The sequence below is a fragment of the Solenopsis invicta genome, chromosome 6, assembly GCF_016802725.1.
Source record: "Solenopsis invicta isolate M01_SB chromosome 6, UNIL_Sinv_3.0, whole genome shotgun sequence".
NCBI lineage: Eukaryota > Metazoa > Arthropoda > Insecta > Hymenoptera > Formicidae > Solenopsis > Solenopsis invicta.
This window is the reverse complement of record NC_052669.1, coordinates 4,523,995-4,550,812: the sequence shown is the minus strand read 5'-3', so window position 1 is coordinate 4,550,812 and position 26,818 is coordinate 4,523,995. Positions and strand designations below refer to the sequence as shown.

The 26,818-nt window shown below is 39.8% G+C and overlaps 1 protein-coding gene and 1 long non-coding RNA gene across 6 annotated transcripts in view; one reads left to right on the top strand and one right to left on the bottom strand.

The window, feature by feature from the left end:
• The window catches only part of LOC105193913 (SAM and SH3 domain-containing protein 1), a 324,915-nt gene that overhangs the window by 57,786 nt on the left and 240,311 nt on the right, over positions 1–26,818 (bottom strand). For all 4 annotated transcript variants that reach the window (XM_026130583.2, XM_026130586.2, XM_026130584.2 and 1 more), the window contains exons 3-4: positions 25,972–26,135; positions 16,416–16,462 (exon numbers count right to left, since the gene is read on the bottom strand). In XM_026130583.2, the coding sequence (XP_025986368.1) occupies positions 16,416–16,462; positions 25,972–26,135 (211 nt within the window). The remainder of the gene's footprint in view (positions 1–16,415; positions 16,463–25,971; positions 26,136–26,818) is intronic.
• Positions 1–26,818, top strand: part of LOC120358136 — a 286,272-nt gene that overhangs the window by 74,113 nt on the left and 185,341 nt on the right. The gene's annotated exons all lie outside the window — the stretch shown is intronic.

The window sequence follows — 26,818 nt, the reverse complement described above, 5'->3', positions numbered from 1 at the left end:
TTTTATAGAGGCCGCCAGTCCTCCATCTCTGTCCTCCCGACACGTACTCTAGATTGTAAGTACGTACCCCTCGAGCTTACCCGAAGGTGGACACGAAAAATTATCCAATCCCCGAGATTCTGTTCTGGAAACGCCTTTCGTCTTGGCTTCGCGCGCGCCGGTAACGCGCCGGTAACTTCCCCTCAAGCATAGCTTTAAATGTCAACGTGGATAATTCCTTTGTTCCATTTTTTAAATGTAATTTAGTCTCTTTGTTCATTTTAATAACACAATGAGATTGTACAAGCTTACTAAGACAGGCACAATATATTTTTCAATAAAAATTTATATTTATGTATTAATTAAAGATGTAAGAATCAGTTTTTAGCGCCGATTCAAATCAAATAGAAGCGAGAAAATTATATCTGCATCGAACCAAATTAAATCGATTCGAATAATTGAATAGTAACTTCTAATTTATAACATAATTATTATTAGATTGAATATTAATATAGTATAATAACAAAAATTTCTATATTTAAAAAATAATATTAATTATATGATATAAACTTATTTTAAATATAATTTTACAATATTGTTAATATATATAATTTGTATTCAAACCTTTAGCTTCAAAATGTTCTAGTAATTTAGATTCAAATCTAAATCGAATCAAATCCAATTTTATCTGATTCGATTTATATTCGAATAATTCGTCTCTAGGATTAATATTGTTTCAATGCACGCACACACAGGAACTAGATGTATCATAACGGTTTCTTACGTTGATATTACATTATTTTGAAATAGTCTTGAAATACTACGTATTCGAATGCCGGAATAAGTGCGGATATCTCTGTCACTTCTACGTTTACGAAATTTGCAAGTACTTTGAAAGCCATCATAATTTTGTTACGCGGAAAATAAAACATATAATAAACAGAAAGTAGCCTAGTTGTTTTTGACCCGTTTCAATTAGCTTTTCGTTGCTCGATAATAAAAGTTCAGATAGGGCGCACGTGTAACTGAAACTCCGCGGTCTAATAATTAGTTCTTCGCGAGAGGTGGTGGGAATAGTGCGGACGGCTGCCGACAAATTCAATTGGTTCCTCGTGAGGGTACCCCTTGATTATAACTGGACCACTGGGGAAAAAGAAGCGAGCAATGATATTTGCCCGGTTTTCGACTCCCGGCACGTTTCCCCGTAAATTACGAGAGTTTCGTACGCCCTTTTCCGCGGCGGGGTGTTCTCGATTTTCCGCATTGTACCTCAACGCGAGAAGAATTTCACGTGCCGGCGGAAACGCGTTATTAAAGTCTGCGATTTTCTACCCCATCTTCCCTCATACTCTCTCTCTCTGTCTCTCGCTCCTTGCCCTTTCTCGCTCTCGCTGTCTGGTATGCGTCCGGGCGAAACTTCCTCGCTGCTCCTTCGTTGAATTGTTTTAGAGTAACGCAAAGGAGAGGAAGCCGATGCGAGTGAGTGAAGAGGGGAACGAAGGAGAGAAGGACAACACAGGGGGCGGGGTCGGAAAAACTTTTCGCGAAGAAGGGGAGAAGTTAACATTCTTCCCTCTGGCCCGACCGCGTAAAAAGGAGATGTCGGGGTCAAGAAGCGTCTTACGTATTCTGCAAGCTCAGGTTTACACGCCCGAGTTATGGCCAGAAAAATCGGAAGTTCGCGGCCAGAAAGTGGCTGCCGAGTGCCTCGCGTGTGACGCGCATAATAAAGTCGCGGAGATGCAACTTGGGGAAACGTTTGTTGGTACCCGGAAGTGAAATGTCGAGGAAGAAGTGCCACCAGCGTGCCAAATTTGATTTTCAGAGAGAGACGGAGTCGGCAATCCGGCTAGAGCATACTTACATAGTGGAAAGACAATGTTCCCGGGCCCTCGGGGGGACAGTCGTAAAACCTCGCAAACACGAACTACTTTGGAGTAGCGGGATTCTATAAGACGTACGTGATGCTGCCAGACATCTTGCAAATGGTCCTTCCGCGGTGATTTTGACGATGAAACGTAAATTTCGCCAAACACCGATAACGTTTAACGGTGAGAATTTATAATCGCAGTGCTCGCTCATTATCTGCCGTTTGACACTTTCCTCACACGTAAACTCGCGTGTGCAATACGTATACAATACGATAATAAATTCTACAGTTATTTGTCACGAGATATAGTAGATTATCGGGCGCTTTTATATATTTCTTAAAAATCGATTTTTAACATCGCGTACACTACGCTTCTCACATTATCAAACCTCCGCACATCTTAGGAAAGAAAATATGTGGAAATATTGCATTTGTGAGAGCCACAAGGGTGATTCTGCTTTCGGGAGAATTTTCGTCAGCTCGACATCGACTACCTTCTCGCCTGCGGACCCTAGAGGGAGGACAAGTCGGTTATTATGAAAATCCTTAGCGGGCGAAAGCCGGGTTATAAGCATGAATAAAATAAGCGGTATTAAAATCCACTTTCTTCTTCCCCGCTCTCCCTCCTGCACCTGTCCCATCCAACGCCTCCTCGTTTCTGCCCCACGTAGGCGCCGAGTTCGGCTTCGCGGGCGGAGTAATGGCATTCCTCTTCTCCTTTCTCTTCTTCCTCCTCAACAATTTACTTCGTTTCGAAGCGCTTCTCTATCTAAGCCCGCGGCTGTTCTTCCTGTCTCCACCGCATCGGTTACCCGATAAACGCGAAATCTTTTGGCGCACGAGATCTATGATAGCCGAGCGAAGTAATTGGTCGATTATCACTGATCGTACTTGGAATTACTTGGACATCGGAAACAGCCCGGAACGAATAGTAATTTTCCTGAGATCAATACTGATTATATCATAAAAGTCTTCAAAAATGATAAAAAATTATAATGAAAAGACAAAATAATAAATATATCCTCTACGCACATCAAGTATACGTGCAATATTGAAAACTGAATAAATATTATCGATAATTGTCTTGTAGCTATTTACTTGATGGTATAATGCCTAAAGTTTGAGTTATATTGATTTTCATAAGATATGCATTGGACGACGAATATCATCGACTCCATACTCTTGTCAGTAAGCGATTTATTTGCGCGGGTACCGATACAGAAATGAATTATTCGGAGCCTACCCCTCTATCCCGGGGGAGGCGGGTGTACCGGTTTTAGAGGTAGTTCTATGGTAATGACGGAAGTACATGAATATTGAAGGAGTAATCTTCGCGGTTTACGGCGTGTCCTTTTCGCGGCACAGCTTCTCCACGGCCTCTGTCGGCGGAGTTGGGTCAATATCGGTTTAAAGTTCGCTATTTTTTTACGGCGCCAAATAAATGGACCGGCCGAGATAAATGACGGGAGTATGCCGATATTATCGGGCGATCCATTTTTCACTCGAACGATATTGTTCGCATCGGAACGTGGCGGTCGGCCCCCGCGAAGTGAATAATTAATTATACAATTGTAATTAGTAAAAATATTTGATCGTTAAGCTGAACGAAGCCCGATTTAAATCTAGAATTCTTCGCTGGCAATATTGCGCGCGTCCGATGTACGCAATAAAATAACGTGCGCCCCGTGTTAAAGGCAAATTCACTGTATTCTAACGAGCAATTATGCGATCGTATAAAGCTTGATGTGCCGGGAATAAGCAGTAATTGCATGGATGTCCAATTAACAACTGTATATCTAGAAGGTTTGTATCCTCTATTATTTCTTTTAACGATTCGAGTAACACAATGTTATATTTTAGCGAGAAAAAAGCTATTATTTTTCCTTTCCTTTCGTGTACTTTCGATTAATACCGTTTGAATATGTTTTCTTCACGAGAATCGTATTTAAGTTTTAATAAGCAAAAGCAAAAGATGCAAAGGAAAATTTAAATTGTTATTAGCTGATGTTAGAGAAATCAATGCTAAATGAGATTACGGGGGCATACGACGCGAACGAAATGCGAATGGTATAAAGTGGTATGACGTGGGGGGAAGAAACGTGAAGGTTACGGAAGCTGGATGCGCTCCAAGGCATGCAAGCAAATGGTGTCACAATACAAACCTTCTCGCGCTCAAGCTGACGGAGGAATAAATACTCCACCGAGACTTATTCATTCGGTCACATAAACACGCAGGTGCAATTTTAATTATTAATTCTCTGAAGACAAATTAAGAAGTCAATTTATAAAAAAAATAAAATAAAATTTCTAAAATATCTTTAATCACTTATTAAATAATCACAAGAGTATTTAATTGATGTATATATAACATTTCACCTAATTTTTTGAAAATAATTTATTTGCGAGTCGTGAATCTAACAATTTACGAATTTTGGATCCTTGCAGAGCATTGAAATGCATTTCAGAGAAGATATGATTCATCTATATAGAGCTATCACATATGAGATTTTCGTACGCGAGCAAAATAAGATTATAAATCAATTATTAAAACCTGTTCTTTTCTGTAATTTTATTTTTCAATAAATATGTCATTGTATATGCATGTACATAAGTATTCTTTGTCGTAGTAAAAATTATATGCAAATACCCCAGCAAGCAATTAACTGAAAATCTCATTCAGTATTCACCTCATGTATATTATCACTTTTGAATTAAACGATGTAATACTGAATATGTATCTTTACATATCAATTACCTCGTCGCCTCTTTGCAATGTATTTATACCGGCCCGGGAGGGACAGCAGAACGGACAAGAGTGAGATAAGCGACGCAGCGTCCAAGGAGTATACCAGAAGTTCGACGAACACCTCGAGTCCCCTGCACGGACAGGCGGAACCCGGATGAGATACGAAAACAGATGGGGAAAAGGGAGAGGCGGAGGGTGCGAAAACTGGATGTGCTCCAAGGCATGCGGGCAAGTGGCGTCGCGTGCACGGGCTTGCGGTTCTCGCGGCGTCACGTCGAGAATCACGACGAGAGGCTTTTCCCTTCTTTCCTCCCCATCTGTCTCCGAGTTCGGTGGCGTCGTCATTGTCTATTCTTCCCTATTTCGTCAAACTCTTGTCGCGTCGATCGCAGCTCTGTCTGTGTCGTCGCCATGACTACCATCGTGTCGGGAAAGGTGGTGCGTACACAAAAGTATCAGACCTCGTTCGTTTCTTTTTTTTTTTTCTTGCGACGACGTGTACGCTGAACACGGGGTGACGCAAGGTTCCAGGTATGAGCAGCATGGCACTTGCGCGCCCTTCGCAAAGGGTCCACGGCGATATGTGCGAGACGTCGCGCCGCGCCGCCAAAACGATTACTCTTCATTACCGCACTTCTTTCTGCAATTCACGCCTCTCTGTACCTGCCCTTTTAATTGGGAGCGAAATGCTTTTCATCTCAACAGGACGGTAGAATAGAATAATGCGTCTGGGAATTTCGAGAAAATATTGCAAATACTGTGTTTCGAGTATTTTACAAGTATTAAAAGATAAGACGGCTTGATGGGACATTTAACAAGATAAACCTTACAGCCGACATTTTTATCTTATTAGAGCAAGAGCTAATCTACAAATAATAACCGTGCACTCCATTCGACCATTCGTATTACCATGGATATATTATGCATCGCCTTGTTCCTATCTGGCCAATTTTGCTATGGAATCCCATTATTTCCGAGTGCTTCCCATGCAAGTATTGTCCATGCGTGACTCTGTCAGGGAGATTACGATCCCCGATCGCGTATCTTAATTGTATACGCTTTACAGAGGAAGTTATTACTCTTTTTCATTCTAAATTGCTCCGCGTTCCGGTAAATGCCGCAAAGAATAAGTTCCACCTGCCCGACCCTCTTCTCACGCGAAATTAAATCGTTGCGCGCCGAACAATACGCGTGCCTAATTCCTGAAGACGCATAATGACAATAATACCGGCGGCGCGGCGGGCGCGCGTTTCTGAAGGAGTCGGGAATGCGGATAAGGGGATAATGAGAATGTTTTGTAGCAACGCCGCGCTCGGTACAGTCGTCGGGGATTCTTCCTTCCTCGTGTAAAACGCCATTGTATTCCACGTACGGTAGCACACGGGAAACGACAACGTGGGTAGGTCCCCGCGGCCGCGAACGATACTATTGGCGATCGTGATACCATGATTGTCACGCGGATAACCCACGCATGCAAAGCAGTCGCAATTAAGCCGGGATGATTTGCATAAAGGTATTGTTTAATGGGAGAGAACGACCGCGTAGGCGAGAGACAAGGGACGGGACGCGCCGCCGCCGCTCGCCGGCCGAGAGAGAGAAAGAGAGGGAGGGAGCGAGCGAGAGAAATGCCGGTGATGAGCTCACGATAATTCGATTGCATTCCGTTGCCCGCGTGCACTGGACGACGGTCAATGTTCGACGGCAAGGCAGTTATCGGCAGTGCGACGAGTGTCAATTAGCCGCAAATGGTAGTCGTGCAACGTATAAATACTTACGGCGAGAAATAGCGGCGCAATTGCGGTTATAAAGCCCTGCTGCTCTCCGTGAGACATTAATGCACAGTATTTTAACCGTTTACTATTGTCTCTCCTATTTCTTCGGCGCCGGTCAAAGCCTGTTCTTCCGCGATGGTGGTCCCTCGCCGCGATTTATTTTGCTTTTACTATAAGATAAAGCGCGGCGCGGGAAAGAGAGATATGTTCACTTATTAATCATTCGTGGAAGAGGAGTATCGTAATCGCGGATCCGCGAAAAGATTAACGTGCGCGAGGCGCACAACGCAGGAACGATCGCGAGCGACGCGAAACGAGGCGTCCGTCGTGCTTTATATCCTGCTTGTAGGAAAGCCGGACGTCAATCTTTCTTAGATTAACGCATTCCCTGCTAGCGTGCGCATGCCCGTTCGTGGCGATGATTTATGATGTTATATTTCCCCTCGCGGCATTTGAAATGGAGATGTTTCAATGGCAAACGTCCGTTCGCGCGAGGAAGAACGGGGGAATCTCCGCTGCGCGACACGGCGCGGTCGTGAAAAGCGCCGCATCGGTCGGTCTCGAGTAGCTGTTGGCGGAAACGCGGCTATTACGAACGTATCGAAGTTATTAATTTCCGCCGCGCGCGCTGCGTCGCGTCGTTGCACCGTCCTCCTCCTCTCTCCCGTCACGTAGCTGTCCGTTTCGTAACGAGCGCATCCCTTCGCTCCGTGACTTTGCGAAGGACGCGCGGGGAAAGTTGCGCGAGCTTGAATAGAATGTTTCCAGCTAACGTTCGTGAAGCACCGCCGGGACGCAAACTCGCTTGGTCATCGCGCGATTGATCGAACAGCCCAGACGTTTCCCAACGAATAAATGCGATATGACGAGTAACTTCGCGTTTAATACAATAAACGCTGCCGACATCGGTATTTCCGACTATGATGCCACGTTTACTAAAGATTAATATCTTTGTTACGTTTTATTTAAACACGTAGAAATCCTAACTTCAGCAAACTTTTCAAAATTCATGAAAATTATATCTACATATACACGTAATGTTTCCGACACAGATGTGGATGAACTTTGAGAGAATAAACTACTCGCTGTAAAGATAAAAAAAATCATACAAACGTGAGTTCCTTTATTATAAACACTTTTAATTTGCAACGGACATTGGTAAGAAAATTTTATTTAAAAAAAACTGCTAGAAATACTTTTCTTTCGCATCGATGCATGCCTTGTCGAAAACGTTCAAAAAATCCCCAAACTACTTCGTATTTTGTCACACAAAGCAATAATACGCTTTCGGAGTAGTACTTCTACAGCAGCAACAGGAGTATCATAAGTGAGTCTTAAGATGTTTTCATAAATAAAAAATTTCCAAGGGGATTAAACTAGAGAACGTATACTGCCTACGCAATCGGTTCTCATTTATAATTCCACCGATCGATATAATTGTTATCAAAAGACTTTCCATAAACAAAAAGTATTTATAACTTTCCAAACCGTATTTATTATACGATCTTTCTTTATTCTTGCAGTGAGTAGAAGAACATGTATCTTCTTAAAGCTTATCCACCTGTTTCTAAAACATCATGTACGTAAAAACAGTAAATTTGTTACATTGCATCAGAACGCACATATTCCATATATTTGTCATGCAACTTTGATAACAATAACAACGAAATACATAAAAATTTAATATTTTTATATTTTTGCAATATTTTCGCTTATCAATCATTCACACCTAAATTTTTTCCAACGTTTCATCAAACCCCGTCAACGTTTTTCCCCTATATGTGTGCGCAAACTTTCTCTCCTAGATCCTTCCAAATTTAAAAATTCTCCCAATCTGATAACCCTGAGAAATTAACGTACATCCATAGAATATAGTATACGGAAAGATGAGATATGCTGAAGAATCGCGCGCGAAATGTTCTATTTACCCAAGTTTCCTTATTTGCGGTGCTTTGTTTTACGAGCTCTGTGTAAAGGTGGAGCGCTATAAGTCGTAAAGTAGTATGATGGCGTTAAAAGCATATACTCGTATCTTTTTATTACCTTCATCATTCAATTGATGTGCCACTAAGAAAGTTAAGCTTATGCTGCTTTATCATCTACACCACTAAGGGACTCGACTCGGCTTTAATATACGGAGCTTAATTCCTCTCGCCGTGAAAGCATCTTTAAGAAGAATGGCTTCTTTCGCGACGTTGCGTAATAGCCATAAAGTATCGCCGATTGAAGAGTCGACATTGCGGAGAAATAATAAAAATGTGATATAAGATCTTTCTGGTCACTTTCGTCGAGTCGTGTAGCGACAAGCAGTATAATCACTTTATGCTCTGAACGATACGCGCGAACGAGAATGAAACGGGACTCTCAAAAACGATACTTTATTTTCCCCTACATTTTCAGATTATTATATCCCCCATCTCTCCTCTGTGCCGTATCATCCGAGATGGAAAACCAATCGGCCGAAGCAACGTCGCTAAAAGCACAATAACTGGGCCGCGAATCGCGACGAACAAATCGTGTTACGGCAATCATTGCAGAACGTCCATGCGACTCGCTTTTTCCTCTTTGCGCGAAAGTTCCTGTTGATTGCCGGCAGTGATTCAATTGCTCGTACGGAAACACAGCCAGGACGCGCGCCGTCAGAGAGCAATCGTGTTAAAAAGCCTTGCCGACGGGTTTGTCGTTCGAGAAAACGTGTTCCGTTACCTCCTTTTTTCCCCTTTGTTTTCACCGAATGTATTTTCGATCTGGCTTTAGCTGCGAAAACGGCCAATGGAGTTGCAATTCGCCGCATCGTTATCCAGAAGGCCCGAGGCACATCTTTCGTCGTGAACGGCAAAAAGAGAGTGGAAAATAATCGAAAAGGAGTCCGATCGCACTAGCGAGGAAATGTATTTCTGCTCGCGTCACTTTCAAGAGATCGACGTAAAAAAAAACCTAAATTCCAGTGAATCTCACAGATCTGATCTATATTTATCTATCTGTACCATTATATGTTTTTCATTGCATCGTATATATATATGTAATTTAACACGACACGACAAATCTAACCTGCCTGTCATAGAGTGCAAACGGAATCGCCGCCGTTTGGATTTCAGATGAAAGCTCGGCATGTTGGCGCAATTCAATGCGCGGCGAGGTACACACAAATGCGGCTTTCCCTATCAGGGTTCCGATCCAGACGGATCTGATCTGCTTTCCCGCGTATTTAGCAATCAGTGGCCAAGGAATCAATCCACCGAGTAAGCATTCCGGCAATTGGATTTGCAACGACTATCAACTCACGCACCGTATAATGTATCACATGTCCTTCTAACTACTTTTCAGTTGCAATTTACTTTGGTGCGTACAACAGCATCAACATGTGCATGACGCGATAAAATGATATTAATCTTCCGCAGATCCCACCGAATCTCACTGCTTCGCCAAACACCGTGGGCTGAACGAATATTATGTTTTTCAAAGGTTCAAAAATCCGAAAATAATTTTAATATACTATTTCAATAAGAATTTCAATAAGAATTTTACGGTTATTTGATCCTAAACGTTTCTTACTGTTTTTGAGGCCAAATAATTCAAGATCGAAAAATTGTCTGAGTTTTGAAAGATCCACGATGCCTGCGGAGGATTAATAGTACGTATAATAAATTTCCTGCCATTTAAATGCCATTTCGGGAGAAATTTTTACAATAGTACTAAAATTCTGGTACTAAAATTTTAGTACCAGTTACATATTTGCAAAAAAAAGTGTTTCGCAAAGATGCGCGCATCGTTATTTTCTATTTGAACAGCCGGTGCTCGCTCGTCGCATACGGAATTTCACAACGCTTCGAGACGCGAGAAGGACAACGACACGCTATCATCGGCTCCGTCACAGTAAGCGGAACGTGACGTTGGCGAAATGCACTTGCACGAAGGATAAACGCGTCATTCCGGCTGGATTCACTCCGTACGAGTGATGCGTTTCATCACCGAAGAATATTCAATGTTCTTGCTACAATAATCCGCAAACATTCAGACCGATGTGTGTGGCAATGCGAGCGATGATTTCTTTTCTCTTTTCTCGACGCGGAAAAAGTTAATTACAACCGCGAGAAACTTCATTACCATGAAGCGATCATTAATTATTTTGTACGATCGTTAGTGAAAAAAATTTCCTGAAGCATAACAACTTAATTTATAATAAGATATCAATTAGCCAGCAATTAGCTATCTTTCAACGCATCAAACTCCAATTATACGTATGCACAATGACAGAAGTTTTTCGGTTCGTTCAAGATATTTCTATTTGAAAAGTGAAGATACATACGCGATACCTTGACGAATTGGATGACGTGCAAACGTATGATTCATTATCATTTATCTTGGCACGGATACCGTGCATTGGAATAGCGTGCGCATTACTATCCGAGAGGGGCGGGATACAGTTACACATGCTATGCAAGGATAAGCGCACTTCCCGAACTTCTCTCTCTCTCTCTCTCTCTCTCTCTCTCTCTCTCTCTCTCTCTCTCTCTCTCTCTCTCTCTCTCTCTCTGTCTCTCATCACCGCGCCTCTGCTTGGCCGCCCACCTCTTACTTGAATTCCAGTCCAGACAAACAGGCTTGCTCTCTCACAGTCCGCACGTTTCGCCAAGCAAGCACAACCCGCGCGAGAGTATTTGCGTATCCCGGCAACCCCCGCTCTCGGGGGTTCGAGCTCAGTTCTGGGCTCTCGGCTTCGGCTCGGTCGGTCTCCCGCCGTTGTGTACTACGCGACAACTGCTAAGTGCTGCAGCAATCCTGGCATCGACGTCTCTTACACGGAATTACTGTTAAGCGCGCGCCGCTTCGCGCGCTTCCGCCCTAAACTGATTAGTCCCCACGATTCAACGGAGTATCTCTGCCGTACCGTTCGGCGTCATGAAGGGCATGATCGAGAATTTCATGAGGGTGCCTGAGAAACTGGTCAGGAACGCCGGAAGACGAGGTGGTGTCAACGACTCGCCGTTCAACGTCGGGCACGTTGACTCGAGGAATTTTGGAATTTAAGCGAGAGTTATGGAAATCATGGTAGCACTTATTTCGATACGATGTAGATTCCTCCCTTCGTACTTGATTCCGTACGAGTGCAGAGCATTTTTATGATTTAAATATTTTGTACCTATTTGATGGTATTTTTACAATTTTTTTGATAAATATATTATATCCATGAGAAACGTCCTTTGTGTTTGTAAAACATACAGAAAAATTTCTCTATTACCAAATACCAAATACCAAAAGTTTTTCCAAATACATTAGTAAAAATTAAATTAGCAATATCTACGCTTATTGAATAAATACGAAAAATAGAACTAAAATGACGCATTTTTGAAAAATTAAGATTACTATTCCATTAAAAAAAATATATATTTAAATTAAAAATACATTTTAATTTACAATAGAAATAAAATCAAACATTAAATTAAAGCGGAATCTGTTCGGTAAATGTATTATGTTCCAACAAAATGAATAATCAAAAACTCGAATGTTTTCTATGGGAAGAAGACAAAAGTTAAAATCGAGTTAGAGTTAAAGATAAGCATATTATCAGAAAGTATGCGAGGGGGAAAAGGAAGAGAGAGAGAGAGAGAGAAAATTCCATCTCAATTATGTATTCATAGCTGGAGAAGGTATAACGCGCACGAGGGTGGCGGTGGAAGTCAATAGAAATGAAATATCAACGCTAGGTCCCCCGCCGGTCCTACCGTCCTCTCCCAGCCGCCTTTCCAATACGAGATCTAAAGTGTTTTTCGATATCTCGAAAAATTCCACTGCGCCACGGCGCGCATTCCTCGTCTTGGTTTTATTTCTTCTCTCCCGGGCGCGCAAGGCCGATTGCATGTGCGCTAGTAATATAACTACCTTCTCAAGCGTGTATCTCACCGACGAAAATCGGTGGTGGACCTGAACGCCTCGCCTTCAAGGGAAATACAATCGTAACTTGGAATATTTCTCATACACGCGATACGATATATGAATGATATCAGATAGCAATAAATATTCATTCAAAAATGCCTTACTGTACAGCAGATGCAATTGAAGATGCAAGGTGCAAAAATGTTTTATTGTGTGTATACTTTAAAGTTTGTATTCATAATTTTTACATAAATTTCGTATAAAAAAAAACATCAGGTAAAATACTTATTTTCAGAATAAAGATCCCAGTTTGATTTTCAGATAGCTCAATGATTATTTTATATAAATACATAAACATAAATTTTCAAATAAAAATGTTAGATTTAAAAAATTCCAGTATTCTATTCGTTACAGGTTTATTTCTTTTTTCCTTGATTATTTGAATAATAAATTCGAAAATGGAATTTATTGTAATATATCTATTTAATAAAATAAATTTCTAGCACAATTAATTATTAATATACTTATGCATTGACATTACTAAATATTATATCTTCATGATATTCTTAATTGCAATTTTCCTAAAAATTTCACTTATTCTAGGCAATTTACGTATGAAATATTCAATAAATTGACATAAATTGCAAGATTAAATATTCACACTAATTTGTCCTAGCCTACTAATTCCAATATATTATAGTATAATAGATCTCTGTAAAACACTTGTGAAATATTAAATATTTAATCTCATTTCCATTTACATCTCAGTTATATTTATAATTGTTATGATATTATTCGATACCTTCGAAGCCTCCTCTTTCTTTCAAATTCGTTCGTTGTACTCACAACACAGCACTCGCAAAAATGCAGTTAATTACGATCGCGCGTGCTAATCACTATAGGATAATCACACGGCACTTTGCACGGTACTTCCGACCCGAGTGTTAATTACACGCGACACGCATTACTATTATGTTTTACGTAAGCTAATATGAAAAAAGCACGAAACTCTATGATTCGAAAATGCTGAATTTATTATACTCCACAGTTAACAAATATTAAAATACGACTGTAGAGATTAATTAAATTATGACGCTACTCAACTTAAAACTGTTTATTGGGAAGTTCAGCAATAACACTGGCAATTTAATGCGATACAGTGCGATTAATTAAAAGAAATTAATGAATGATCATCCAAAAATGTAAAATTAAAATCTAATATTGCAGACCCAATAAATTTTAAATCCATATATATTATTAATAAATAATTGATATCATCATGGTTTTCCATTACATTAATTATTTAATCCAGCGATTCGCACTCTCAATCCGGAAGTATTGAGCGAATTAAGTTTAAATTAACAAAAAATTCAGAACGCAAAATACATTATAATCTAAGCTTCAAAAAAATTAACAGGATAAAACAATAATTTGTAATCGCGCGAGATACTTGCTCTGATCAACAGTTAGTGCATTTTATAATCGTTAATCGTGGAAGTTAATCGATCACGTGCGTTGGTAACTAATTGTTGGTAGGAAATAATCGCGTAAGGCATCTTTTGGCGTTCGACACGATTGCGTTTTGATGGATAATGCGGAGTAATACGCGCCGACTCGAGTCTCGTCGTCAACACGCAATATCTAACGTACAATTATGAAATAGCTCTGTACACGCCGAATATTCTGTTTCTTCCATATCAAACTAATTATTAATATACGATCAACATAATAATTACATATGGTTCTTGTTATCCGTATAACTTGATTCAGCGATTCGTGTATTATTTTTGCGTTATAAATCACTAAACAATAGGCAGATTATATTTAAATCAAAAGGTTTAAAGTGCAATGCACGAGATATATTTGAATCCAAGTCTCGTTTAATTAAGTACGTCGCGACACGTAATTAATTATCGCTCGTAAGAGTACATATCGGAAAGTAATAATTTATAATTCCCATTTATTGTCGTATCTGATTTTTCTCACTCCAAAGTGGGATAAATCGCGCAAATTATCTGCTTCGCGACAAACAGTCGTCACTTCGATGGGTTTGCATATCCTTATATAATCTAACCAACTTTAGTAACCATTTGCAGTAATTATCGTGAGGTATGATAACGCTTGAATACTTGTCACTATCGCGTTTCGAGAGGAAATGCAAGGATATATATGGACCGGTTCGTGTCGTTGCCCGCTCGTTCAAGTGTCAACACCGATGTAATCCGTTGACATCTAATTTAGGAAAAATTAATTTAAAACACGAATACATCGCCAGCTCATTAAATCAATACGCAAGAAAAAATTCAGCATTACTTCGTTAATTTCCTAAAGTATAAAAGTGTAATAAAAAACAATACTTTATTACACTTGCTTTGATATGAAAAAATGCATTGAGCTTCAAATCAAGTTTTTCATATAATTATTTTCAGGTTCTCCTTTCAATTCTAAAACAAAAAAAAAAAAAATTACAATATTCAAATATATAATTTTCTCTTTGAAAATCAATCATCGAACTGCGAGAAAATAAAAATCAGGTTGTGTCCCAAGAGAAACTTTAAACAAAAAATAATCTCGAGACAAATGTCTCAAAACTTGTTACTTGAATTCTTCAGCGGAAAGTGACTATAAATACGGATCTTATAAAAATGTATCAGATATTACCTGAGAGTCTTCTATATTATTCTTGTTCTTGTCTTACGTTGCATTCAAAATCAATACGATATTCCTATTACTTTGTGCAAATATCAAATTTGCACGAGAGTAATCTCACTTAAGGGAGTTTTCGTTTCTATAAGTAGATTCGCGTGTAATAACATTATCATTCTTGACGGCGTTAAGAAGCTTAACGAGCTACGAGCAACCAGCAAGTTAAGCCATAGACGGACTTCTCTCGGTTTGAATGTGGGATTACAGGTACGTGTTTGCCGATCGATATTATTCGCGTTTTATATAACAAATGAGACGCGAGACAACAGTGTTATCCGACGCGCAGAACGTGACACCAGCGTGAAAAGAAAACAAAAACGGCGGTGATCGGCTATCGATTGCCAAGCGAAGGCGCGTGTGCGTCACGAGATTCTATCTAGTACATTCCTACATAACGCCACAGCAATCGTTGAATATCGCAACATTGAGGAACGCAGGCAATGTCCGTTCGCAATTGTTAGACTATTTAGATAAGGTTTCATTGGTAGAGACGTGCACGAAGGAACGATGCCTTGCCCCTTTCGAAACCGCGTCCGTGCCTCGTATATGCATGCGCTCGCCACGGGAATCGTGCGAAGCATGCAATCAATGCATTAAATAAGCTCCCGCATTCAAATCTGATGTAGCCCGGCTCCATTCGCAAGGGTCCCTCGTACCTCAGTATAGTTTTCTCAATCCATTACGGAGTTACTGCGTTCTCGTAAAATGATTTCTGCACCGCGAGTATGCCGAATAAATCAAGAGAAAGAACGTAATTGAGGACTCCGTGTTCAAAATGGTCCTCTATTAGCCGTGATTTATGTTGCGCTGTCATGAAAAGTCGGAACCACGGAAATAATAGACGGGATAATTGAGCTTTTCTTATATTGTAAACGCAACATTAATGCCGTTCTGATTAAAGCGGGCATGAAGATAACGTGATATTTGTGTGCAAAGTGTACTCTTATTGTAACGTTATAAAAATAGGCTAGCAAAGATGCAAGAAGACAATATTTTTTCGTCCCTAATGACAACAGCAGTAATGGTACTTGAAATATGTACGCTAATACGTTCTTAATTGCAACGCTTTACTATTCAGTAATTAAAGCGCATAGGCAAATTACGGTTAGTAGGGTAATTCACGATCGATAGAGTATAGATAGTTATCTATTTCAAACGACCTATTCGTGTTAATGACGATATAAAGCGAATTTATGTCACTTGATATCGAAATTAATCGCCAAATAAAAATACAACGTCACCTTAATAACTGTGCATTAGTGTTCAGGTGGTTGTATATCGCACTCGCGGGAATAATATAATACTTGTAAACGCGTATACGCGTTCTAGTTTCGCTTCGCAAATGAAAGGACGAAGCGACGAGGAGGAGGCGCGCGGCGATGGCGTCGGCGGCGGAGGCTCGAGTTTTCTCCTTTGCGCCTCTTAAATCTTAAGCAGAGACAAATGAAGTCTAGGCGCGACTTACCGTTAGGAGGGAACTCGTAGAAGAACGCAGATCTCGGGCTCAGACAACTGGAACAGAGGAAAATTACGGTTAAAATATGCTAACAATTAAAGGAACGGCGCCGCTTGGCAAACCGCCCGGGCGTCTACGCGCTTTTCCGCTCCGTTTCCCATTCGTTTTCACCCGCAGCGATATTTCGCCGTGATGGTACCGGTTACCGAACAAACACGGTCAATACACGATCGCATCGAAGTGACGGGTATCGATGTTAAGCGTAATAGAGTGATTGGTCGTCGGGATTTAATACTTCCTTTGATACGCGAAATGAATCGGTCAGCGCGCATTTCGATACTATTACACGCCGATGATGAATTTACTAGTATTTACGGAGTTAATTTCAATTTAGTTAGTACGTATTATTTCAATTTAATACGTATTATAGCGGCACGATTTGGCTTCTCGCTCGAGTTTAACGCAGTCATTTGCGTAATGCGCGAAATAGCGTAGCGCAAATTGCGCGCTCGTGGAATATCTTCCTAGATTTACGAGGACTATCATTTTGCGAAACGCAAAAAGGAGACAAACGATAGAAAAATAAAGATAATTATGTTATCGCAATTTTTGCATAAAATGCTTTACGTCAATGTATCTGTAATCCAAAACTTTTACCTTGGTTAATAATACGAAATATACTGAAGTTTACAAATCCAAATTTAAAGTAACAGAAAGATTCTTAAATAACATTTCATCGTGATAACGAAAAATTGTTCTGTTCCACGCAGTCACGAGTGATCTCTCTATGAGCATCAAATTAGATATTGATGGTCAAAGGTAACATTGTACGTGCGGTTTAATAAACGTGCAATTCTATATAGCGAAATTGTGGAATTGTTATGTCATTAATGTAGGTCTCCATGTGGCGATACACGCGGTTTACATTGGACCAGGCATTGTCCGAATAATCTCGGATTATTTTTTCGTTGTGTGCCTTTATCATGAACAAAACAAGATATCAAAGTGATTTGCTTCCTGCGAAGTTATTTAATTTAATAATAATTAAGCAATAATTAGACAGTTCATTCGCATGTATGCGAAAGAAGTTTCTTTCTTTTTGCTCCAAAATGCAAATGTGTATACGTTTACGTTAGAAAATACAAAGAAACAAGTAATGGGAAATAAAAAAGGACAAGAAAATAACTGCCCTAATTACTGTCGCTTTAAGCAAATGACGGCAGTTGATAACGATTGCTTATTTTGTAATTCGTTAAATATATAATTAATTCTTTTCATCATTTTTCATATACATAAAAACAACAGGCTCGAGAAAGAAAGAAAACTGATGGATTATTAAATATAACGAAAAAAATAAAAAGGGATATGAACCTATTACTGCCAGTCCTGAATATTGTACCTCTCCGATTAAATATTGCCTTTATTATTTACTGCTTGTATCAATACTGTCATTCATTTATGTTTATATGACAGTTTTTAATATTAAAATATTTTTAATACAAAACGCTCTCATACTTTTCATTTCTAATACCTACTTGTAATACAATTGACAAAAGCGGCAGTAATTGGGACAATAGTAATATAATAATTGAGACATTTACGTTAAGACATGTTTACCCAATTTACGGGTTAATGATATTAATTGACTTGCAAGATTGAACGACCAAGAGTTACATTTTGTTGCGAATGGAAAGAGACAATTCTAAATAATAGAAAAGGGATAACGATTATACGAAAGAATTCAGAATTAATTCTTTCATTCATTATACCATTCATTTTCCTGAGTTCTAAATGCGCGTACAAATGAGTAATTGAAATATTACCGATGTAATGACAGAGGCGATCCTTTTCTATTTAACCGTACGGAAGAGTATGCGTGAATTCCGATGCTTCACATGTCTCGGGACACGTGAAGCATCGTGTCGCCGTAAATGGCGGTATTCGCCGAAGTATCCCAAGTATCTCCCCGAGCCAGCAGACGCAGTCGATCTCTTACGGTAGATCACGTCGGAATGTGCGCGCGCGGCGATTTCCGGCGTTTCAATGTTAAGGGTCGAGCGTGCACTAATCGTCTTATTGGCCGATCCAACGTTCCGGTTTCTATCGAATGTCCCGCACAAAGCGATGTCCACCGTAGGAAGTCGAGAAATGTCGCGGAGGGTACAAACACACGTACTCCGCGTGTACGCGCGGGGAGGACGGCAGAATAACCCCTGCGGGATAGAAAGAGAGAGAGAGAGAGAGAGAGAGAGAGAGAGAGAGAACACGGCGAAGAGGTCGGTAGTTCGCGTGCCAGAGAATCGGTAATAGCACATCGTATCTTGCCTCAATGTATCCTGATACAACGCGCCGTAATACTAACCGCATACTAATAGGACCCTTTGACGAAAAGCTAACATCTCTCAGCGGGTAAACCACGCTGCAATTCCGCTCGGGCCGGCGCGGTACGACGCGGCGCGGCGCGACGCAGCAGCCTGGCCTCTTCCTCTGTCTCTATCTACGGTCCACCATCCGGAATCGATTGCCTGGAGTGGCCTCTTCTCCTCAATGGATTCGTAATAGATCCGCCGGGAACACAGTACAAACGAAGAACATCCGTCGCTTTCGAAAATCGACACCACGCTCGAAATCCGCGACAGATTATACAGCTAGCTGTTATTCGTAACGTTGATTTCGCGAGGAGTCGAGCAATTTTTGTTGCTAGTTTAATAAACTTATATTAAAAATATAATATACATTTAGAATAATATTACATATTTAAAATAATAATATATTTAGAAAGGCAAAACGTAGAGAATTTTCGCTTTTGACGTGATTAAATTTTCGAGAATCTATTAGGTTACACTTTACCGAAACTTGAAAGCGCAATTTACTTGAGGGTCCTAAGCGTCGCAAAATCGATCGTCGCCGATTTGTCACGCCGATTCGAACGTACAACTGTATTGGACTTCGTTCCCCAGACTTAGAAGGAGCGATTGCTTCTTTCTTAGGTAACGGCAAACGTGTCGATGCGGAGTAGCAATCGATTTAGGACTGTTAAGAGTCATGATTACGGCGAGAGTGGGCGTCGGAGGGATCGCCGTACTTCCGAGTCGTACGACACAAATAGATGGTAAAACGTTTCCGCCGTCCGCGCAGAGAATCCTGATGAAGCCGCGAGAGTGAGAGCGGAAGCTGATATAAAATATGCAAGAGGCGGCCTATCGTGGATGTTTCGTGTGCGATTGAAAAACTGTAGGAAGCTCCACTCGCTTCTGACCTGTCCGGTGTCGAGCTTGAGAACACTCGGATATGCAAATTCTTCCGATGGATCCAGCACAAGTATTCTGTTGCGTTTTTCGTCTTGTTTCTCGTTTCTCGCACGCGGCTTCTCCAGGAGATTGATTTTATATTCACATAAATATAATATTTTTCTCGAAATGTTTCTCAAGTATTATCAAATTTATTATGCATCTTACATTTCTTTTCGATATTCTCGTAATCTTTTTCGGTTTACAAGAATAATGTTCGGAAGATCAATAATATAATAAACTAATATTTCAATACAGTTAGGAGACACTTTATATCATTATTGACTTGTAATTATTCTCATATTTCTTTCCCTGAATTATTTAAGACTAACATAAAGAAGAGATGAAAATGTCGTATCTTTCGCATTCGTAGCGAAAGCGCGCACGTTGCACGCTTTTATGCTTGAAAAAAAAATATGTATGTATGAGAAACTTTATTTTACGTGACACGGAATATAGCAACTAGCTAAATTGCAAACTAGATTCGGTATTTTTTATGGGTGAAGACTTGCCTGCGGTTGACGCCGAATACGAAGCGTGAGTTGGCGAGAAGGGCATAGAAACGGCACGTATCCGGTTTGCTGCATTAACGTGATTCCAGTATAATCACGCGCGATACATTTGTAATAATGAATGAATTTACGAGAGAATAGCAGTTTCCGTCGTTATTCATAAGCGCACGTTTCTCGTTGAAATTTCAACAGAGTACGTTGTTTTTGTCTGACAAAAATAATCTCGCGTTTCATATAAAATGCATGTTACCGCAAAACCCACATTTAGCATTACGATATTGGATTGCGTTTTTAACAATCGCAATTTCTTTCGCGCACAAAAAGCAAAAAGTGTCTGAATTCAACGAAATCTGGTCACAGTGTTAACTTAGACACTTCACAATTTTAACAAAAACAAGACTCAGAAGTGAATGGCAGCAATGTGAAATAATGATAAAAATAATTATGACATTATAAAATATTGAGTTGGAACGAAAGTTCGTAACGTTTTTAAGGGAAACTTAAAGATAAATGTTTAGATATTTGTACATACATTTATTCGATTACATACGTATGTGCCACTACAAACTTTTGTTTCGACCCAATATGTTATTAAAATATGAATGTTATAATTAAAGGAATTAACGTGTTAAACAACGATCCTATTGTTTTACTACAATAAATAAAATTTATGTAATTTTGTTATTATAATTTATTTATAGACAATATGTCAACAAGTAATAATAATGGTATCAGCAAAATAATATAAAATTTAGAACGAGCTTTTTAAGAATTATTAATTCTGTTGTCCGATATAATATATTAGTCAATTGTAATTATGTAAAATTGATTTTAAAAAAATGGATATTTGATTACATTAATAATAATAATATATTTGTATAAAGGACATGTTTCTTAAATGAGCCACATAATTGTTAGCGATAATAACCATAATAGCGAATAATGATAGAAATAATTTTCGGCCGTGCATTCGAATCATTATCTGTTATCAAATAGCTACGCAACGAAGATAATGAAGCATCGTTCGAATAATTAGGCTAAGCATGCAATTCAAATTTGCTGCATTCAGAATTGTTGTGCGGTGAGGCGTCGTGTATAAATACACCTCTATACGAGAGCGTCATGCGAAAAACAACGACGACAATTCTCGGCAGTCTCATTCGATGGATTGAGGAGGGCGGAGGCGCGCGAGGGGATCGAAAAATCTGTTTTGTCCTGCGGGGGGGAAGGAGGGGGGATTGATCGGCCGAACGCGGCCCGGCACAATCGCAGACGGCCGGATGCGAGCGCGCCGAAATATGGCAAAGGACTAAAACTGCGATTACACGCGAGATAACGGGCGCGAGGTCGAGAGTTTCGCGGCGCGGATAATCGAGCGCGCGCATTCTGGCTACGCGACGCGCTGCAGCGCGATGCAACGCGACGCGACGCGACGTGCGCGCCGACGAGTCGATAGGATTACCTGGCCGTCGACACGACAAAACCGACCATCGGCCGTGGCTGTCAGCACGTCAGTCAGGCTTTACTTCGCCGCGTTATTGTCCGTTTATTAATTTATGACCACGGTCCATGCGATTGTTTGTAACGCGAATGTTCCGACGTCCTTTTGCACACGCAGTTAAGCCGTTCGGCCTATCGTCAAGCGGCCGATTAATACTACTATAAATTATATCGAGAGTCTTATCATTAAAGGGATATACTGACGGTTCAGCCTTAATTAAGATAATGAAAACTGAAACGGCATCAAGCGTTAAAGAAAAAAAATCAAGAGACGCGCGATGTTCCCCACGTCAAACATATATATAGAAATACAGCAGCCTCGTGAAAGAGATTTGAATAAATATGCGTACGGAAGATCTGCGTAAGAAGGATTTAATATATCTAATACGACGTGCGCACGCGAGTCGCGGCAGATGAATCCCACGGGAAACGCAATAAGACGCGCGCGCCCGACAAAAAAACCGGACTGGTCTACTGCATTATGTTAATGACGTTGCATTCGCGCGAGTAAATATCCCTCGATGGAAAGACGTGCCTGGCCGGTCGGTTGCATCATCGGCGAGTGATCGTTAAACGCATCATCGGCCGTGTGACAAACGGCCGGCGGTTCGTCAGCCGTGTGCGCAACCGCGTATAATTAATGCAAGCGATCCATTCGTCAATCGGACGCGATATCCATCTACGCGTTGCTAATGAATTCCGCGATCATCGTCTAGCCGCTTCGACGCGCGTTCCGACAGCAGGCACGGCGGACCCTTTCGCTCGAGAGCCGGATAAAAGCGGTTGCGTGCAGAATCGGTTGCCGAGTACTCGCTTGCCTCGGAATTTTTTTTAAATTACATTCTATCTCAGTGTCCATTTTTTTATTGTATCTATTTTAAATATTATTATATATGCAAATATGTTTAATATTTGCAGAAATGTATTACCGAGGAAAAAATTTCTTTATTTTATTAACGCATCTCAGATGCAATAAGGTCCTCTCGCAGCTGGACAACTCACTGATCGTGCAATTAGTCACTTCGACAAGAATATCATTACCGTGGCTTCGTGGTGAATTTATTAGAAATTGTTACGTCTATCACGTGAAAGTCTTCGGTTGAAACATTGAGCGTGAAAGGCGGCATGTATCTCGTCGGCTGTTTTTCAATGCTTTCGTAGCCTGTCTTGTTACCACGTAGCACATGCTTTATAGCACCGCGATAAATTATCATGAAGTCGGTAATTATTTTTACGTATGTGAGCAACGGAGAGCGCGCCCGGCTCATTGCACCAACTTGCTGAATGTTTCGATGAAATTTATGAGCCCATTAAAAATTCCCGCCTAATGTCCTTCGTGGAAATTTTTGTGATCAGATAAAGCTCTCAATGATACGCAATAAAGATATAATACTGCGCTGATGTTTATTCTTTCGCTGAAAGAAACTTCATCATTGTTCAATTATTGTTATTTCTATCCCATTGATTGCCTTAACAATTATGTTATAAAATGTCCAATTGACTGACTGTATAAAAGCTAATTTGATTACTCGTATGCCAATGTAAACATAATAATATTGAGCACTTCTTGAATGTCCTCAATATTTATTAATTTAAAATTTAATTATTTGGCCGATTAATTTATTTCTATAGTTGAGATTGTTTCCGTTACATTATTCTCTTTATTGTTTTACAATAACTATTATCTGCATCTCTCAATCCTTCTTACTTATTTAACAGAATAATAAACGAGCGTTACTTGAAGAATGCTGTTTTCTCTCGATTCACGTTATTTACAGCGACAGAACTCTCCAATTAAATCCCCAAAAAGCTTCGTACAGTCGAACATTATTTTCGAGCAATTAACTTTATGGTCGCTGCAAATTAATACTATTCCTACTACTCCTAGATTAAACAATAATTAATTAGCAATAGCTATGGTGATATAGTGATCCAAATTTGAACTTTAGAAAATGTTTAAAATTTCACGTGAAAGAGCGCTAACGTTTCTTAAATGGTATTTAAATTATTTAAAAGATGAATAAAAAGTCTGCAATTCATAACAACGTTGTCTGTTCTTTTTTCTACATAGTTTCGAGTATCATTTTTGGTAATACCGTAAATATCATTATCAATGAGCTTCGCTAGATTTGCGGCAACTTGTGGTTTACTCATGAGAGTCCGATGGAATTAGTTTGCTCTGTCATTATGAAGTCACAATACCGAGTACGCGGCTATGGCCCGTGGAGGTGTACTCATTCGCAAAAACGAGCGTGCTTATCGCGGCAATGAGAGGAGAGAGCAATTTCATGAGTTTGGTGCCGTGATTATTCGCGCGTGCACGAAAACAGTCGATGGCCAGGGCGCGATAATGGAATTTAATAATGCGATATGTGCGCCTCCCTTTTCCTATTCTCCCTCATTTGCTCTTCTGACTGGGTGCCATTCTCTCCTTTTCGCCCTCATCGTCTTTCAGTTTCTCCTCCTCGCAACGATGCGGCGCGGCACCGTTGAGCAAGTACACGGGCATGTCGGGCCAAAGCGCGCTCAGTGGCTCGGTTCGCCGGTTAATTAGCCATTAAATATCAAGCAGCCGGTACGAGACTGCACGCAGATGGTATTTCGGATCAGTTAGAGCAGTTAGCAATGGGCAATTACGGATAATAAACAGACTGCGCGACTGCGGCAGCGTACGGCGCGCGTGGCGTGTTGTACGAATGGTCCGGAAAACCGAGTGGCGTTTGTGCGATGCAGAGATGCATAAAAATCCGAAATACCATGAAGTATATACAATGGAATTGATATTTTCTCTTTAAAAATCCCTGGCACGAGATTTAAGATCATCTGTTAAAAGAGTTTAAGGCTAAAACCGTTAACATTAAGTTAGATTTAAAATTAAGAACGAATCAGAACGGCAACTTGAAAGCAAAGTTTTTTTCCACGTTGACAGCTCAATTTTCGTGTTTTGAATCTGATACATCCGTACGTCATATTTTTCCGTACAAAACGAATATTGAGCGCGCCACAAAAATACCCACGCTCCATGAACATGGAGATTTGGCATCGACGATACATTCGCAATGATCATTTTGCATTTGTTTCAAGGTAGATTAATTAATCGGCACGCCCAAAATATCGAACCAGCTGGATAAACCATTAGCATTAATATTTCATTATTCCTGCGTACTATACGCGCGCGCACGTTATCTGAGTATCCCGATTGAATTCAGTTAAATGTGAAAATCGTCCAGTTTCGAGCTTTCTCGGATTTGCTGTAATCGACGAACGTGTTCGATGTCGAACGTTACTGATCGCGATTTGCGCGAGTGATCGATTGCGCCGCGCTGGCTTTCTCTTATACCGTAACAAGTCGAGCGTTCAAGTAACAATAATTGCAGTTCTGCAATAGTCACACATTTATCACTCATTTGCAATTTAATTAGAATGTCTGAAATATTCAGAGAAAAACTGAATTATATATTTAAAATTATTATATAATTAATATAATAATTATACAATGCTGGAATATATAAAATTCTTAAATGGAAAATTATATTACAATTTTTATATTTTTTTGAATTTAAAATATAATGCTTTTGAATCATTGCATTATTTTGTCTGCAATTGTTCGTTTATTTTTACTAAACGCTCAACATATTAATGAACAGGTTTTCAATTTTAATATAAATGCGTATTATCGCCCATTGAGCCAGATATATCATATTTACAAGATGTTGACATATGTACTAGGTTTTTTTGAAACAAAAATTCGCAGCGTTTTTCAATAGGTGACAGTTTGAACACGTGAATGCGTTTCACGCGTGGTTGGAACATATGACATGTACATATTCTGAAAGGTGACATTTCAACGCGTCTTTCTCTGCGATTTGTGTGTGGATTTCTGAATTTTAAGTGTGTTTACGTTATAAGTAAAAATAAAAGTATTTTTGTTATTTGAACCTTTTTTATTTCTGGAAATAAGAAAACGCTATAAAAACAGTAAAAAAGATATGTGCTGTTTATAGAGTAGCTGAATAGTCTGTTCGTAAGTAATTCGCTCGATTTAGAAGTGGAAGACCAAGATTGTTGCGATAAACCTTCAGTCGTTGATAATGATCAAATCGTGACGCTAATTGAAAACGACACGGGTCGCAGAGATATTTCTTCTATCTCGTATAAGCATTGCAAAGCTTTCGGAGACACTCAAATTCTTAAAAAAAAAGAAAACAATACGAAATTTTGTTTCAAATCAATAAAACATCCGAATACTAATGAACTTCTTACCTTTGATAAGTTGTTTGAGGTCCACTCGGTGTCACGGCAGTGGTTGTGTTTTGTGTAGCAAGTGCGAGCTTCTGCTGTCGATGTTGGAGCATCTGCCTGCTGAAGACCCCGTATCCGAAGCCATAGATTTCGTCCTCCTCCTTGTCGCTGAGGCAGCTCGAGGGCTGTGCAAAAATGGAGATCGTTCGCTCTTTTCCTTTATCTATACGGGGCGGTGGGTTTTGCTTGCGAAGCAGTACTGGCTACCACTTACGTTGTAAATGGAAGCAGACAGGGACGGTTATTAAAAGCTCGTTACATACAGAGCCCCCCTCCCTCCCCCAAATCAGAATCACAAAACAGTGTCAAGGTTAGGTCCAAACCGCCATTTTTCAGCAACTTTCTGACAACTTTTTAGACGTACATGTGTCTCTAGATTATATTAAACATGCCTGGGATGATGTATGCACCGTTATTCATTACTTTGTTGAAAAATGGCTGTACCAATCAAAATTGGTTAATGTTATTTTGTGATACTGATTAAAAAGTTTCCGGTTACATAGACGCAGTGTAATATCATGGATCTTTGTGAGAAAAGAGACGGTGTAGATCAGACGTGAAGATCAATCTAATTACGTTGTTAAAAACATTAAATAGTTTTTCTCTTATTAAAAAACATAAAAATCCAAAGATCTGATTACATACACTGTTCCCTATATAAATTTATATCAAATTTCAAATGATAAATCGTAATCATTATTGTACATTATACAATTCTGATGAAAATTCCAAGCAAATAATGAATAAATATATATATATTTATTAATTTTTTAAATTTAATTTTATTAAAAATTTACATAAAAAATTT